Genomic DNA, 18,471 nt, shown 5'->3' on the forward strand with positions numbered 1-18,471 from the left:
CATGCACACATGGGTGTTTGGCTGAGCCAGCCTTGAATGTTGCTGCATTCCCCCCGTCTCTCTCGCTCCAGCTGCCCGCTATACCTGCCCTTTGCCCTGCAACACAGCCATGTAATGTATTTAGCCTGGGAGTCACACACACTATGACTCAGGATTTGACCAAATACTGTTGGACTGATAATGTGTAAGTCAGGAGTATGTCTTGAAAGTTGTAAAATATAATTCCAGTACTTATTATAAGCTAAACATATGAGCTTATCTTCTTTATTTCCCAGGGATTAAACCTTGGGATAAATCCCTAACTGGCCTCAAGCTCTCAAGTTTAAAAGAGACTCAGTCGTAAATGTCTGAAAGTAGAGATTTGTTTTTAATCCACAGCTCCTCTTTTACCCATCAGGAGAGCTTCAAGTTGCCCTGCTTACCACTAAAATAAACCTGTTTACCATGGTCCACAGCTCCATCTGAAAATATTTGTTTTACTGTTTTTTTTTTTAAATAAAAATTGCACATACTTGCAAGGAATAATAAAATAAAGCCACTAGCCATGCTACAAAATGCCAAACGCAAGTCAAGCACTGACATTTTGCTGAGTATAATTAATGCAAATTTTGTCTATCGGTGATTATTTTGCTTCTTCTAAAAGCCACTTCTGGCAGTCTGCAGTGGGAGCGAGGAAGAATTACCTTGTGTTGTACATATATGTCCTCATTCTGTCAGCTCAAACAGGCAGCATAAACTATTTTCAACAGTAGTGACCAGCTGAATAAATGCAATTATATATCCCCCCCCAAAAAACGGATAAAGGTGAGAGCAAATCCCAATATATTTTCCCCTCAGCAAATATGACATCCTCTCTTATGGCTGAGCATAAATCTACAAGATAAGCACCGAAGAAACAAGTTGTTTGTGTGCATTGGAAGCAGCCAGGATTTTCTACTTGCTTCCTCGTGACAAATATCTAAACAGTAAACACATAGTAAATAACAGCACCCTGTCCATATCAGTTCCCTGCTTGAGGTTAAGTTGAGTTCATTGCAGAGGCCACTGCCTGCATGCATTAAGCAAATCATAAATTATACATGCTAATTACCTTGGGCCTCCACTTTAATGAATTATTTTAATTAAACTACAACATTGGGGTTTTGCATGTGGTCTATATTTCATCCCCTGCCTAAGATGACCTTCTTCTTTGTATAAGTGGAACATAGTTGAGAGAATAAGGACAATGCAGACTTGGTTTATACCGCTGAGTTCATACTGGTGCTGCTGAAGAAGGGAGTGAAACAGCAAGGCTGGCATTTATTTGCTGAAGGGAACGCTGGGTTTGTGTTTGCTAGTAAAGGAAAAAATAATCTATTCGGATGGGTTTATGAAAAAATTTGATTTTTTTTTACAGCGTCATAAGTGTCAGACGTGTCTCTTTACCTCCCACCTGTTACTTTAAAGCAAGGAGATTTAGACGCTCCCATTGGCTCTTGGAAAGGTTAAATCAATTTGCACATTTCTTCAAGCTTGTAGTATTCATATATTTGTAACTGAGCTGATTGTCTGCCCACCAAATACCTATATACCCCCCCCCCCCCCAATACAATTAAATTGAACCATCCAGTGAATCTGAAACAGAGCAGTAGGATGGCAGAGTTTCATGATTTAAATGCACATTAAAATATTGCATTTCTGTTTGTACACTGGTTGTGTTTGCGTTTCACATTTGGGTTGTATTAACAATAAATGACTTCTTATTCACAAAAGTTCCTTACAGCCGTTTATCTGCATTATTATATTACATAAACCTTTTAGCAATGCAGTACAAATAAGACAAATGACACTGAAATTCAAATAATAAAAAAATCCACATTTATAAATATATATATATATATATATATATATATATATATATATATATATATATATAAATACATATTGCACTACTTAAAACTACTTAAAACAGTACTGTTTTTACCCCCCACTCGTGTAAAACAGGTGTTTTAGGAGTTTTTTTCTTTTTATTTAACTTAATTAAAAAAAATTAAAAAAAATAAAAAGTTCCATTTCTTAATGTGGTTTTAATGCAAGCCTAATTATTATTTTCTGATTAATCTGCTTCTAAATTGTAATCTGGTCTTCCAGTTTAAATACATCTAATCACCCAGAGTCAGAATTAATGTTACACACACACAGATGCACAAAGTTGGGGTGGAGGGGTGGGGGGCTAACACTGTTGTACAAACAGTCCGTGGGGGAGGGGTGGATTTAAATTCCAAAAGGGTCTCGCAGCTCGTTTCCTAGTTCCCCAGTCAGCAATGTGTTTGTGAAAAATCAGTCTTTTTGTCTTGCTGAAAAAAGGCTAAATCTACATTGGTGGCCCAGTCTAAGTTTACTATTCTTTGCACTTTCAATACAAGTGAATGAGGGAGAATGAAGTGGCCCGAGCCCCCTTATTTGATCTACTGGATTGTATAAAGTGACGGAATTCTAATGTATTTGCTCAATGCCCCGAAATAGGCTGTTGCTTTTCTATAGAGGATGCAGAAACGTCACGTTATTTTTTCAACACTAAAAAAAAAAAACCCCACACACAAAAGGTAAAAAAGCGTATTTGGCAGCCTACGTAGGTATCTCCTTCCGTCTGTATTTACACAACCTGTTGGATAATGTCCCCTGAAATAGAAAAAAAGCACAAAGTTGAAACGTTCAGATGCTCTTTTTATAGGAACGAGGGGGGAAAAATGAACATGGCGCTTATTTAATTACCCTCTGTGACGTCTGAAGTCTAAATTATGTAACACTTAATTTAGACACTGTTTGCAGCTTTTCTAAATGTTTATTGTCGGGCCTAATCGTGTTTAGCTCAGCTTGATGAATGAGCCTGGTTGTCTGCGCTGTGGCCAGGGCATCGCAGCTCCATGCATCCTAATCGGCTGGACGATTCATTTCTCTGCCCACAGCCTCCACTGCCTTTCTCACACTTATAAAATTCGTAAAATAATACAGTTCTGGATAAAGATTATTATTATTATTATTATTATTATTATTATTATTATTATTATTTGACGGAAATGTAAAACAAATCCCAAAAGTTACATTTACACTATCAAAAAAGCTGCCATTTGTAATAATAATAATAATAATAATAATAATAATAATAATAATTCGTATCGTCTTAGATAAAATCTTCAGAATCATTTTGATTGTTTACTTCACTTTTAATGAGAAAATATTTCGATGACCATTTTTTTTCCAATTCATTGCAGACTGTTGGCACACTTTTCGAAAGCACGCATGCTTGCAAAAAAATTAAAAAGAAATTAAAAAAATAATAATAATAAAAAACAATTAAAACAACAACAATACCCACGTCATCATCAACAACAACAACAACAACAGCAACAACACAAATTTTAAAATGCATGCTTTACCTAAAAAAAAAAAAGTACAAATTTACAGCATCTGATACACATGGTCACCACAGCCTTTTAAATTAAATGTTTCACAGAACATTTTCTGGAAAATAGATATCTAAAACATAAAACTAAAAAGTGCATTTTACAACATTTTTAGTATCAGTTATTTTCAATATTCACATCTTGCATTTTGAGGACTTCTCAAAATTCTACTTTTCAATATTGAAAAGAATTTCGTAACTCGGTTTGCTTTCTTTTTTCTTTTTTTCTTACAGGGATGGTAAGAAGAAATCTAAACCCTATTCCTATTTGGTATACCCTTAACCATCATTCCAGTATTTTTTTTTCTTTTTATAAAAAAAAGCAAACAAAAAGTCATTGCCTCGCAATTTCATTGACATTACAGTGGTCACACAGAAACGGTGCAAAAGTTTTGCCAGTTGATGGAATTGAGAAACTGCAACGGGGGGATTTGGAAGCCACCTTCAAATAAGAGCTGATACTGCCAAAACAAACTCCCCCCCACCTCCCCACAGCCCTCCAATTGGATCCCTTCAGTGGCTCCACTTTCAACACTCGCATTTTAAAATAAACTGAAAAATAGAACTATCAAATAATTTATGATTTCAAGAGCAATACTGTACGATTCTGTGCTGGACTTGACACAATTTAAAGCGACACATTCAACACGAACACAAATAAATCGATATGCAAACTGCAACTCGCCTTGATTCCAACAGCAGAAAATATAAACTTTGGGTTTGGTAAAGGGGCCTTGGAGCCAGCCAGCAGTTCGTTTAATAGAAAAAGTTCAGGTGGTCAGTGCACAGCCACAGACTGTAGAGTGGAGGGGCTCGTCAGAGTCTCACTCGGGGTTGCAGGGCTGCTTTGGCTCGTCGCTGTCTGTGGGGACGTCGGGCTCAGAGACTGTGGAGAGTTTGATAGAAACGCGGGGATGTGGGGAGGTAGCGCCGAGAAACCGGGCATGGACGTCGGGGTGGGCTTGATTGGCACCGGGATAGCCGGTAAGGACTGTCCCCCGTGACACAGGGATTTTATGGGCACGCCATAGGCACTGTAGTCGCTGCTTGCCATGGATATTGGGGCCGCCGTGTCAATCACGCTAGTGTTGTACATGTGGGGCCAGGCTGTCGTCAGCTGGTTGTGAAGCGGGTACCCGGCAGACATGGACTGCATGGTGGAGAACGCCAGACTTCCCGGGACCTTGTATTCTCTGGCGATGATGTTCTCAATTGCAAAGGGGTGTTTGAAAGTTGATGACTGAGACACTCCGAGGTTGTAAGTTGACATCTGAGGGAGGTGTGTGCCGGTGGCTGCCAGGGCGCTCAGTCTCAGCTTGGCTTGCTGTTGGAGGTAATGGGCGGCATCCGACTGCTTGCTGGGAGCCAAATGATCAGACACGGGCAACACTTTGAACCTTTTGCGGCGCCTCAAAAAACTTCCATTCTCAAACATGTCCCCACAGTTGGGGTGCAGAGCCCAGAAACTGCCCTTACCTGGTTGATCTGGGCGCCGGGGGATTTTGATGAAACAGTCGTTAAATGACAGGTTGTGACGCAGAGAGTTCTGCCATCGCTGGGTGTTTTCTCTGTAATAAGGGAATCTATCCATGATGAACTTGTAAATTTCACTGAGTGGCAGCATCTTCTCCGGGCAGCTCTGGATCGCCATGGCAGTGAGCGAGATGTAGGAGTAAGGTGGCTTCTGATCGCTGTACGTGTTTCTCCCCGGACGAGGCATCCTCGGTGTATTTTTTCAGCAAACGCAATAATAATAATAATAATAAAGTAGCTTCCTTTAATTCCTTGGCGAAAGCTTGCTGCTCTTCATGAAAACAACCGCCGCAGAAAGTTTCAGTGCAGGCAGAGCCGGAGTTGGGTCGTGCGCAAAGCAGCCACTCTGAGCGCCTCTGCAGTGTGCAGGCGAACACGGTCGAGGACGGTGCACATTTATGGAGTGACGGCTGCTGCGAGTCTTTCTTCCAAAGTAAGTCAGCTTGTCCCTCTAGCAGAGCTGAATGGACTTCATTTGGCGTCCTTGATAAGACTAGCTAAGCGTATGCCTCCATGGCCTTCCTCTAACCATCTGATAGTTTTATGTAGTGACATGAACAGAAAAGACCCCTGTAGAGGCGCTCCATTAATGTGCCACCTCTTTGCTATCACATGACAATTGCCATGGGAGGAGGGGGCTGGGAGGAAGGCATAATCTGGTTTCATTTACACCTATTTACATGGACACCTTGGGCCAATGGAAATCATTTCCATTTGAAGACAGAAAAAGGGGCGAGAAGGCTCGGTAACCGGAATTGAACTGCGATGGCACTCAGTGTGTGAAGGTATGCGCTAATACTTCTTCAGCGGACTTTACAGTTGCACCTCACAAGTACGCTATGTGAGGGAACTACGTGGCAAATTTATGTCATTATAAAATGCTTTTAAATATTTATGTTTTTCTTAAAATAGATGCGTGTTTTAAAAACGTGACAATATTCCTGTTTGCGCAGTAATGTACGTAAGGAGCTATTTTATAAAGTGTTTTAGCATGCTGATCAGTCTTTTTATTATTATTATTATTATTATTATTATTATTATTATTACCATCATCATCACGTGGATTTGAATGAAAAGCTGATTTCACAGATAGGCAAAAATGCTGAGAAAATGCATTTTGCTTTCCTCCCCTAATTACACTCTAACATTGTTTGCGAAATGCACACACCATAGAAAATAATTTGCCATGAGCAAGTTTGTTGATGAGCCCACTATTAGTTTTTCTCAGCTAATTTCGCCCAGAGCTGAACAACGGAAGTAGACGATATGAAAACATCAACACAATGCAAACAGCGCTGTTCAAACTAAAACTTCATGAGGCAATCAGGTCTATTGTGTTTATGTAAAGAAGATTTGAAAGTACTTCAGAAATGCAAATAAACCCTTGAGGACGGTGTGGTCAAAACTGTATAAAATATCCATAAGTCAATTATATGAATGTGAAAACCAAATGGGAAGCCTATTTTGAGCTATTGCTATTCAAGCTTTTGGCCAGGGCCACCTTTCCGCTTGGAGGGTTTGCAATGCCAGGGACCACACACACGCACACGCAGATTTACTCATAATTTATGCTAATTTCCCCCCCATAAACCCACAGTGCACCCCATCACCAGTCTGATGGATTACGAAAAGAATCGCATTGCGGGGGACACCGAGCAACTTTCACCCAGAAAGCAGAAGCAGGCTGAAGAAGAGCATCCTCCCTGCTGTATGAGGATTGTTTGACAATCGATTAGTTAGTACAAGTAAATCAGTTAATTAGCTGATTAAGATTAAAGAACAGAAAAAAGAAACAAAGTGAGAAAAAAAAAGTAAAATTATTGTTAATGTGTTGCATGCAATAAGTTAAAAATAAGCACGAAAAAATAAGCGTTTTTTCCTTTCTTTCTTTTTTTGCTGGAAAAATTCCCACCTTTCTCTTTCATTATTATTATTTTCCTGCAAAGTGGCTTTTAACACCTGTCATTTCACATTAATGTTCAGCTGAAAAGGTTTTGTCCAAAAGGAAGTGGCCCTGTCAACCTATCTCCAGCGGCTCGGATAATGACAACACACTGCCAAATGCCAAACATCTTCTGACATCCAGCCTGTTCAGTCAGCCATTCATTCCAAAAAAGAAAAAGAAGAAAAAGAAAAGTTAGGCCATGTTATTAGTTCTCACCCAGATTAATATGTCTGTCCACAAATCAGATAAATCGGTTTGAATTCGCAGTTGATTCAAAAAATTACAAGAGTAAAATGTGATTATTACGAGCTGCAGAAATCGCACTACAAATGCTTGAGCGTGCAGCAAATGGATTGCATTTCACGCACTATTCGGGCTTATTTTACATTATCAACTTGAATAAACTTTGACAGTTTTTATTTTTTGGCACCGCAAACCAGCTGCGGGTTTGCGGATTGAAAGTTAACCCGCAACGCTCGCGTTAACCAGCCGTGCCACACAGGCATTTTTCCCCCTTCTTTTTGACTCCTCTCACTCATAGTCGGAGTGGCTTTTTGAGCTTCAGGGTTATGGGGTATTGGTAGGCCTTTTGTCCCCGTCCAATGCACACACTGAAAATACCACCATGACTCTGAATCTGAATGGGGTTTTTAGCTGCTCCCAAAACTCCCGAGTTCAAGCAGCAGTAGATCAAGTCTGCACTATGTTTGGTCATTTGTAGAAACCCGAACAAAGGTTGGGATAAGCCAAATTGCATTGCACTTGTGAACCGTGCCTCAGTCTGAAGTATCCTTTATAGCGGGAGGGGGAGACCAAGAACAATTTTGTGTGAGCTTAAAAAAAAAAGAGGGGGGGGCAAAACAAAGGGCACTTTCTGAAACATCTTAAAGTAGAGTAGTGAGGCGTGACATTCCCAGGGTGACGAGACACAAAAGCTGAGGTCATGGGGATGAAAAAGAGAATCAAACAGCCACTTTCACACGTCTGCCCTCCTCTGCTGCACCCCCCGAACACAATAGGAAACAAATGTTGTTAAAAGAGGATCGATGCCATTCATCCTAAAGCAGCGAATGATAGCCAAACAATATTGTCACAGTGGATCGAGTTGAGATATGCTGCCACCCAGACCTACGGAGAAGGAAAGAAACTGCTATTCAGGGAATAATTAGGGGGAGGGGGGGCTCATGGTGCTCGACCAAAAAAAAAAAAGTCAAAATGTTTTGAAGTATGTCAATAAACAAATGTCACTCTTGCTTATTATTTTTTATGTGTCTCAAATAGTTTTTTGGTTTTTTTTTTACTTCCAGGTGGTGCTCTCCAGTTGTCGGCTAAGAAGCTCCATGTCAGACTTCAGGCAATAATTTAGGCCATTACCGATCAATAAGTAAACACAGTGCAGCTGCAGAAACATTTTAAGACAATCGTTTATAATCCCAAGTTTTCTCTTTGAGTTGGCTCAGTGTTCTTCACGCAGATTATCATCATCGTAGCCCGTAGATTTAAACGGATTTGTCATCCGCTGGCCTCTGAACACACGCTCTGCGTAAAGGAAAGCGTGCATAGTTTTGTTGTCTGCTGCAAACTACGGCTCTCCAAGCCGTCCAATAGGCCTGTGCTTTTAATTAAGTCCGTGGTGATTTCAGCCCCCCAGAGATGTTTTACGGTGCAATTAAGGACGCGCTGATGATAAGGTATGAATATTCAGCAGAATGACAATTAATTAGCAGACAGAGTGCTCTCACAAGAGTCTCCTCAACGGAAAATTTAGCCTATATAACGCAATATTCACACCACTTCGAGGCCAACTTCACATGCTGCCCCCCCTTGAGATGGCTGTGGATTTTGACCAGAGAAAAATCAGCGTAAAGGTAAAACCCCAACGTTAACAAATACAGTAAATATATTTGTTAATATTTCTTTTTGGAACACTAAAATTACGGTCCTAGTCTAGTTGTTTCTTTGTGACATCAGAGGGAGTACCTGGAAGAAGACCTCAGGGCATTCGCAACATATGCTCGGATTAAGCTTAATGGTCTAATTACATAAATTAGGCATTAATTATACAGCACATCATGTGTAACAGATATCTCAATTGTACAGAGGCGGGAACAATCTAATTCAATTTGTGTGTGAATAGTTTCATCCAATTAAACACACAAGGACATAAAAAAAGTAGAAATATCGATAGCGAGGCCCGGCTTATTTAATCAGGACACCAAGGGATTTTTCTGGTTGTAACATTTGAGCGTGCACATTTTTTTTTAATCTAATTTCGTTGTGGAACGTTTTCCCCCCTTTAGCAGTATGAACACCGAGAGGCAGCAGTTTCACTCAATGGCCATAAGATGGGGACAGTGTAATTGATAGTTAAAGGAAGAGTTTTACCAGCGTAAATAGTAATCACTCTCTCTATGTGCATGTACACAGAGAGTTTTTAAAAAAAAAAATTACAGTCATATTGAAGAATCACTATGACAACATGGGACTGTTTTTAAACCTGTCTGTCCATCTATCTACTGTATTACTATGAGATTGTCTTCAGGCACACAAGTCTGCATGGTAAGTGTGAGTGTGTGTAGGAGGGTGTCCCAGTTCATTGACTCCATATGGTGAGAAACAGCAGGACTGATGAGTGTACTACCTGAGGTCCCTGTTTGTGCCGTGGAGTGTAACCAAAACAGCGGCCCCCCACCTGACCCCTCCACCCCCCCTGCATAATTCATTACAGACAAGACGGTGCCACTCTCACTCCCATTTCATTTAGCTTCTTTAGTGACAGATGACTCTGTAACAACAAATCATACCATTAAACTACACATGATACTTAGCCAGCTGACAGATATAAAAGGGGAAGGAGCAAAGAGCAAGAAGATGAGAGAGAAATGGAAATGGGTGAAAGATGAGAGGAGAAAACAGAATAACAATATGGCAGAATCCATATCAATATTGAGAAGAAAATGCAAAAGCCCTCACTGATACACTATGTATTACCTCATAATGAACTGGTTTCATTTGAACAATAATCATGGAAATTCTCAGTCACTGTATATACTGTTGAAAATGAGAGACTACTGAACTATTTATCAGTGTGAGATCATGATATATTAACAACAAACTCAACAGAAGAACGAACTTTCGTTGTGACGAAGCAAGATAAAAGGGCTTTTATGCACAAAAAGGTGTGAATTAACATAGGTCAATCCCGTACGCAGGGGATAAAAATGAGGTGGAAGACTTTGACGTGAAACACAGCGCAAGAGCGCAATGAGGACGAGATCAGAGGGTGAAGTAATATTAATGAAGGTATACCACGATTAAAATCTTACGTTCATACTCCCCTTAAGTGTCATTACACACTGATGTACAATAGCACAACCTACCCAGATGGCAGGTGACATATAAACTAAATGGCAGAAAACGGATCAATATACTGGGTCACGGCAGGGGAAATTACAACCTCTTGAGGTCAACGTTATAAGTTTAACCTAAAACCTCTAACCTTCATGTTTGCCTTTTGCTCTGCCATTATCTTTTCATTGCAGGAAAATTAGTACAAAACAATTACTGCCCTTTAAGCGTTGCCTGTTTGTCACAAATTAATTGCAGGATTAAAAAAAAAAAAGAAGCTTTGAACTCAGGGATCAGTTGTAAGGAAAGTTGACATGTCCTCCGCAACACCACCAACACGTCTCTCCTTTGGGGGTTAATGTGAAAGACGTCTAATGGAAGCAAATCCCTTTTTTATTGTGAGCTTATGTGGTTGGAAGGCACGGTCCTTTGTGTGGCTCATGTTCATCCAGACCTTGGCAGTGATCAGAACACACTTAACCAACTGGGACCAAATGAGGGGCATTTTGTTCTGTCTTTCATCTTATACATCAGGGAAAAATGCTTGGTCTCCACGGACGGTTAACGGAGCCAAAGACCAGAACAACACAATACGCAATAACAATACAGGAGTGTTTACAGCACACGTAAACAAAAACACATGGCTGATCCTCGGGACACCCACGGGGAAGGTAAAAGACTAAAAACATATCACAGAAATTTTTATTTAAAAAAAGTTTGCAAACATATTCTGTTTGTGAACACCTAAGAAAACGAGACAACACACTCTTTCTGACCTACATCTGTAATCTGCTCTTATTTTAGAGTTGCCTGTCTGTCTTTCTGCAGCCATCACAGAAGATTCAGTCGTTTACTCATGAGCGGCTAACAAAATAACCAATCATTAAGTGCCACTTCCACTGATATGTTTTAATTGGTATGTGATATACGCCGCTGTAAGACTCAAATTTGCATTGCTAAGCATAAACAAGCATCGCTGTAAATCACAAGGAGCCCTAAAGAGAAACAAGAAATGTTGCATGGTGTGCTTTGAACTGCTCTTTATTGTTGACCAGCTCAATGTGCCTCCTGCTGAAAGATAATATGCATGACACAGTTCCAGGCACTGATTCATTTGTTTAGTAACAGGGCAGCTAACCTACGCTGAAGGCATGAGTGCAGTGAGGAAAACATAAAGGTCCTGTTAATCCACAGCTAATCACAGGGCCACAGGAAACAATCCTGCAAAAGGATTTTGTCACGTTATTTAAGGCGGGACTTGATGTGTTTCTGTAAAAACATGCTGACAAGACATGACACAGTGCAGATTCTGCATCATTATTCCATCAGGCTGCTGAAGACGCAGCCCCTAACTGGCAACCAAGGACTTTTAGGAAAGCATGGCAAATGTCTAGAGAGAAATATGTATTTATGTTTCCGAAACACTGTTGATTAAGAGTTCTTGAAGCGGCGCCGTAGCTGATATACGAGAACATTTATTTTTGAAGGATAGTAATGGACCTGATGAACTGCCGTGTTGATTACTAGAATCTTAAGGGTGTACACTTGAAAATAATGTTGTTGACTCTGACCCATTCAGGAGCAAGTGCTTCGGATGTGACAAGGCATCTGAATTATACATGGGAAATGCACAGAGGCTGCACTGCACACAAAAGAATGCAATTACATTTCTATCAAACAAATTTAATCTAGAGTCGAGGTTTATGCTATTATAATGCACTAATGGAAAAGCACAAGAAGAATCCTATAAAATGTCAAGTACCGCTGCATATCAGGAAAAGTCTTTATTGGTCACTGTAGGCACAGACTGAGTGTTAACAGGCTTATCCGCAAGGGAAATGTTCAGTTCCCCTGCCAAAACCAAAGCTATTACAATCCCAAATAATTAACTTTCAGCAGAATAGCCAGTTGTCACGAAAACTAGGATAGGAAGATGTCCAAGGGGGGAAACGGGATGAAAACACCAAGCTCTGTTTGCAACTACATCTTCAGACACAAGCTGGCAAGGTACACACTAATCCAAACCTTTGGTGGTCAATTAAAAATAAATGCAAACATGGTTAATACCTAACAGTATGGAGTCTTTTCTCCGAGCTGTCACCGTTTGCTTTCTCATAGGCAAATGTTTAACTGTTGGGTTCCTGTTTATAACGGTCACTGAGATGATTGTCATTAGCTGGTGCTTAATTCCCCAAAATTAATTTAAATAAATAATTCAAATCTGGGCAAAAAAAGCACATCGCACATTGGCACTGTTGCACTTTTTCTTGTTTTCTATAATTCTTACACTCTTCTACAAATAAACACAGTTCTGAATTCCTTACACCGAAACCTCCTCGACTGAGAGAGAGACATTTATTATCAGTGAGGTCGATCTGCCTCCACATCACCGAAGCACTGTCATTCAATCATTACCTTGTTTATGCCCACATTTCACTGACAGTCTTGAATGGCCCTTAAACCAACTCAGGTAATATGGCCTAATAAACTGGGACCAATAAAAAGCATTTAATCGCGAGTGTCAACATGATTAATCGTGTACTAAAATCCATGTGAGACCTAGTCATGGGGGCAGTGAAAAAGGCATTTTGCATTTCAGCATAACTGGCACCAGGACAAGCAGTTATGTGAGTCTATCCATGGAATGGTATGAATATCAAATTAATAATTAGTCATGTAATTTCTCCTCAGGAATTACTATGCCTCAAACTGGTCGGTGAATTTAATTATTAGCAGCCTTTTTGTTTCCATGTCCCTCTCATTACTGTCAGGATTGATGTAACGTAAACTTCATTAAAAATTAAAGCAAGAGTCTTAATTATGAGGCTACACTGACTGAAGTTAGAATTAGCCAACTCAGTGATGTGCAAATGAGAGCATTATTTAAGAAACATGCTGGAAGTAGTTATGCTAATTTCAAGAGTTCACAGTAGCAGACCTTTTCACTTGCAGTTGCATATTCATTAAACACACTATGCAAATTTAATGTAGCAGTCTTAGTAATGCCTTGTTAATTTATTCAGATTTATTGAGAACGACTTGTAAAAAGTACCAATTTAATTACCCTATCTCCTTGGAAGGTAAGGGATATGGCCAAGGTTTTAAACTGTGTAAATCAGCATTAGTGTGGTTTGATGGAGAAAAAGGGAATGAAAGGACACTGCTGTTAATAGCCATGCTTGAAAGACATATTGATTCACTTAAGACATGATCCAGGTAAAGCGCATTCAACCAGCCAAATTTGGACAGTGCTGTAAAAAATTACAAAGTGTCAGTTTTAGCAACAGGAAATACTTTATCACCGATCGTGTGTTTTACACCTACAATCCGATCTGCAAAGTAACTCCTAGTTTAAAAAAATAAATAAATAAAGTAATAAAGACATTACATTTTAATTTACAACAGCTTCTATTATCATATTACTCATTAACATAACATAACACTTCTGGTTGCTTTCTTAGATACACCTGTTCAGGTGCTCGTTAATGCAAATATCTAACCGGCCAATCGCATGGCAGCACGTCTCGCGCTTAGGGGTGCAGGAGATGACCTGCTGAAACCAAGCATTACAATGGGAAGGATGTGAATTAATGATAAAATGTCCCATTGGTTCCAGACAGATTGGTCTGAGTATTTCAGAAACAGCTGGTCTATTGAGGAGAGAGGGCTCTCTCAAGTCTGAATAAGAGACAATGTCCAGTGAGTGGCAGTCCTCCAGCCAGAAATGCCTTGTTGATCCCACAGGTCAAAGGAGAGTGGCCAGAAATGCTGAAACAGTAACTCAAACAAGCACTCGTTACAACCAAGGTATGCAGGTGAATATCTCTGAATGCACAACATGTTGAACCATGAAGCAGATAAGCTACAGCAGCAGAAGACTGCACTGAGTGCAACTCCTGTCAGTAAACTGAGGCTACAGTTCACACAGGATAAAACAAGCATCATTTAAATATTACAGCCTACCTGAATATTGTTGGTGACTACGTCAGTTCTACAGAGTACCCGTAATCTGCATACCTGAATAACACACCATGCCACAAAACCTACATTATCTTAAACTGGTTTCCTGAACATGACATTGAGTTCGCTGTGCTCAAAGCTCCGAACACAAGATACACTCATGTACTAAAAAGATACATAAGCAAATATATCTGTTAAAATATTATTGTCACAGTACCATTAACAGAGTATTTCTAGAGGTTCAAAAACTGTCATATTTTAAACACATCTGTATAGGACTTTAAGGGGAATATATTAAAGCAATATTATGCACCTACAATCTCCCAGTTTGGATTCAGGAGACAGACACCCTCTTTACTTTTAAGATTAGGTTTAAACTTTCCTTTTTGATAAAGTTTATAGATGAGTCTGGATCAGGTTACTCTGAATCCACCCTTAGTGACTTTGTAATAGATCTAGGTTGATGCGGGCTTCCCATGATGCACTGAGTGTTTCTTTTTCACACATGTGTTTATACACCACTGTGCATTTAATTATTAGGCTCTCTTCCACAGCGTGCCTTCATCTTGTCTTTTTTCCCTCATCCCAACCAGTCGTGGCAGATGACCACCCCACTCTGAGCCTGGCTCTGCCGGAGGTTTCTTCCTGTTAAAAGGGAGATTTTCCTTACCACTGTCGCCAAGGTACTTGCTCAGAAAGGGTCATATACGACTGTTTTCTCTGTTTTCTTTGTATTATTGTAGGGTCTTTACCTTACAATATAAAGCACCTTGGGGTTATTGTGATTTGACACTTTATGACACTTTATTTAAAACTGAATTGAATTAAAACACATAGATTACAATGACATTGAACTTAATATTGGTGTGTTGTATATTCAGCAACAATTTGTCTAAATTGCTTTTCATTTTGTTTGATTGCACTAATACTGGTAAGTGCTATTCCATTTAACTGTACTGACAAAATATTGATGTATAATCAGGTCCAACTTGGAAACATCTCCGTAATGCAAATCATTCTCAGAATTTATCAGTATAGAACCCTTGAAGCTACGGTAGCAGGAGTTAATTTCCTTCCAGTTACACATTCAAATTCCTGCCTTGAACAGCTGAGGTAAGACTGAATTTGTTTACAAGCCATCTTTGACTCACATTTTTTGGCCTAAATGGACTGTTAGTTGTGATGCTGTTTCCCCCAGTATGTGCAGGTTGATTATGGTGTACACTGAAGATAATAATAAATAAGACAAGGGACTAGCATAACAGAACTGTAACTAAATCTCTCCCTCTCAAGTAAAAATCATCGTCAAATTAGAAGACTGTTAAAGATGGACATCACCAGCATGACACTTGTTTTGAAGCCTCAATTGCTGCATTACAGAGATCACCATCTTGTTTTTTGTAGCCATATATTATAAGTAATATATGGCTCCAGAGTAATCAGCTAACACTAGCAAGTTGGGCTAGCAAGGCTGAATGGGTTTTTTTGGCTAATGTGCTACATGATATACAAATAAAAACTGCACTTTCGCTCATGGACCTGGAGGACCTGTGTTTAACTGCAAAGTAAGCCTAATTATTTGTCAGACAATTGAAAACTATATTAAAAAGGTTCCACAAGCAGTCAAAAGGTCTAGTTCAGTCAGTGACTTGAATTAGCTGAGGTAAAAAACAAACAAACACCTAGGCCCTAAAAGAGCTAACTTTAACCCTTAATAGAATTTAAAACGATGGATTACAAAAAAAAAAAAAAAAATTAAAAATCATCACTGGTACAGTTGTCACCATTGGGGGAAAACAGCAATCGCATGTTGTCTGAGTAGATGCCAGGTAAGTAAAACAATTGAAACAATGGACAAGGTAAAACCCAGCTCTTTTATACTTTTAGTGTTTATTACTTGCATTTCATTTTAAAAACACTCTTGATTTGCAATCTGTGATTGTTAAGTCAGAGCATATAAAATGCTGGTTCAGGGAAAGGTGACCATTACAAACAATACCGCAATAAACATTTGCAACTGAGAGCACGTTTACTGCATTGGACCATGTCCAAATATAAAGAATTACTACGCAAAAGAGGGGTGTTTATTAATATGTGATTTTAATTCAATAAATAAACCCCCGAAGACAAAAAATAAACATGTCTGCACACATCCGGACTCACCCTGTTTATTATAATAAACCGAAATTTTACTGAGAGCTGTTGATTTACAAACAACAACAACGGTGTCATCTCAGGTACATATCACTTCACAAAGGAAAGAAAGAGGGAGCTAATACGATGTGCAACCAAATAATCTTGTTAGTTTCAAGTGGTATGGCCAGTTGTCAGTGACTACATGTTAGTCCTCGGGGACAGAGTTGAAAGACTGAACTGCAGAAAAACATCCTTAGGGCTTGCGAAGGAAGAAGCCCAATCACTGTGTTGGAAAAAAAAAATAACCTGCAGATGAGCGCTGAGGGTCGCAGAGCTCTGACCGTGGCAGGGCAGAGCTCAGTGACTACATACACCACTCGAGGAGATAATTACACTAGCTGGGTGTCTATTGCTTGTGTCTGTTCATCACTCTCTGTTGTCCCTCAGGAGTCCCTTTGGGTGTGTATGTGAAACTGTGTGTGTGCGTGTGTGTGTGTCAGGTGGTCCCTACAAGCCTCTTACTGTTTTGCTGCATTTGACGCAGTCATCCAAATACAAATTTAAAAAAAAGACACTAAACCTACGAACATGTACTCTCAACAGTTAAGCTGGATAAAATCATGGATAAAGCTTCTTATTCTCCGGCTCAATAAATAAACTAGGTAGGGCACTTGGTGAGTGCATGTGTGGTTTTAAAGGAAGTGATCTGGATAAAGCAAAATTTGATGGGCTTTTCTTTGCCCATGCATCATCATTTTATCTTTAGGCAAGTTTACAGAGTTTACATATTTAAGAGAATTCTGCTTCATATATTTTTTTGTAATCTTGCTGACAGACAGAAAGACAACCAAAGAAATGACACAGATCACAAACATCTGCTCTGGCTTTTACCTTCATCAAATAAACACTTAGTAGACTGGGAAAAACTGCACACACATTTACTTGAAAAGGAACAGCATAACATGTTTTTTAATAATTATCTATGCTCATAAATAAAGTTTGACATCCCATTAACCTAAGAGTTAGATTTTCTTTGTTAAAATGTAATTAAAAAATAACATATATACTAGCTGTATGCAATTCCAATATTGCTCAAAATAATAATTTAATTTAACCTTTAAAGTTGTAACTTTATGACCAGATGAGGCTGCTGTGGCTGAGCTCATGCGAGTTCTGGACACAAGGACAAGCAAGGTTAAGTAAATCCTAAAATCTCCTCGTTACCATATTAATTCAACCAAATATGCAAATATATAAATATAGATGGCATTATCAATTGACATTTACTGACCTATAAACTTATGACAACACACTGCATTGACAGATGCATACATATCATGCAGATATGCTTAGATAGGCGATAAATACTGGAGTCAGTTGTCATTATCTCTGTATACTTTGGTTTTAGGACATTGATGTGTCTCCTGCTCCTGTTTTCCAGGTTATTCTGGCACACAATGCTGATGTCAGAATTAAAATGCTGATTGTATTCATCCCTATTGAACCTCCAACTAGAAGATGACTTAATATACATCCTTTATCATCTTGAGGGCAATAATTTCCATTTTTTCTACTAAGAGTGACAGATGCGAACCATCCCATTGACCATAATTAATCTGTGTTTAAAATGAACAGGCTGCATAGAAGTGGAGCCATAGCCCAGGGTCTGAGGGCCCGCGCCACAGTACTATCTGTCTGGCCCCATGCATCTCAGTGTAATTATCCCATTGCCATGAATAATGGGACAAGGGGGGATCCGAGTGATGCTTTGATAGAGATGAGATTAGTTTAATCAAGTTCATTGCTTGGGCTGGGCCACCGAATCTCATCATCGTTCCTCTCAAATCACCAGACCCTCACCCCACCCGCCAAAGCTCCTTTTACGCCTGCCACATTAGCCAGAAAAAATTTATGACATCGTTAGTTTTTAAGTGCTACCTCTGTTAGGACAATACATACTTAAAACAGAAGGCTTTGTGACAAAAGGATTCATATTAAACGGGGCAAAAGCAGGAGTCCTGAATATCAAATGGTCTGTAGGAACATTTACAACAGAAAAAAAAATAGATACATAACACAATAATTATATATTTATTTAGTAAAC

At 39.3% G+C, this 18,471-nt stretch overlaps 1 protein-coding gene and 1 long non-coding RNA gene across 2 annotated transcripts in view; both read right to left on the reverse strand.

Moving 5' to 3' along the window:
• LOC120729836 overlaps window positions 1-18,471 on the reverse strand; it is a 58,647-nt gene that overhangs the window by 24,958 nt on the left and 15,218 nt on the right. The gene's annotated exons all lie outside the window — the stretch shown is intronic.
• On the reverse strand, window positions 1,921-18,385 carry foxb1a (forkhead box B1a). Its single transcript, XM_040025760.1, has one exon. It carries the CDS (start codon window positions 5,163-5,165, stop codon window positions 4,224-4,226), a length of 942 nt encoding a protein of 313 aa, XP_039881694.1. The 5' UTR covers window positions 5,166-18,385; the 3' UTR covers window positions 1,921-4,223.

This window comes from Simochromis diagramma, unplaced genomic scaffold (assembly GCF_900408965.1).
Source record: "Simochromis diagramma unplaced genomic scaffold, fSimDia1.1 OVJJ01000293.1, whole genome shotgun sequence".
Lineage (NCBI taxonomy): Eukaryota > Metazoa > Chordata > Actinopteri > Cichliformes > Cichlidae > Simochromis > Simochromis diagramma.

What these genes read in the sequence shown, in the direction of transcription:
- foxb1a (XM_040025760.1), bottom strand. Translation starts at nt 5,165, where the DNA reads ATGCCTCGTCCGGGGAGAAACACGTACAGCGATCAGAAGCCACCTTAC.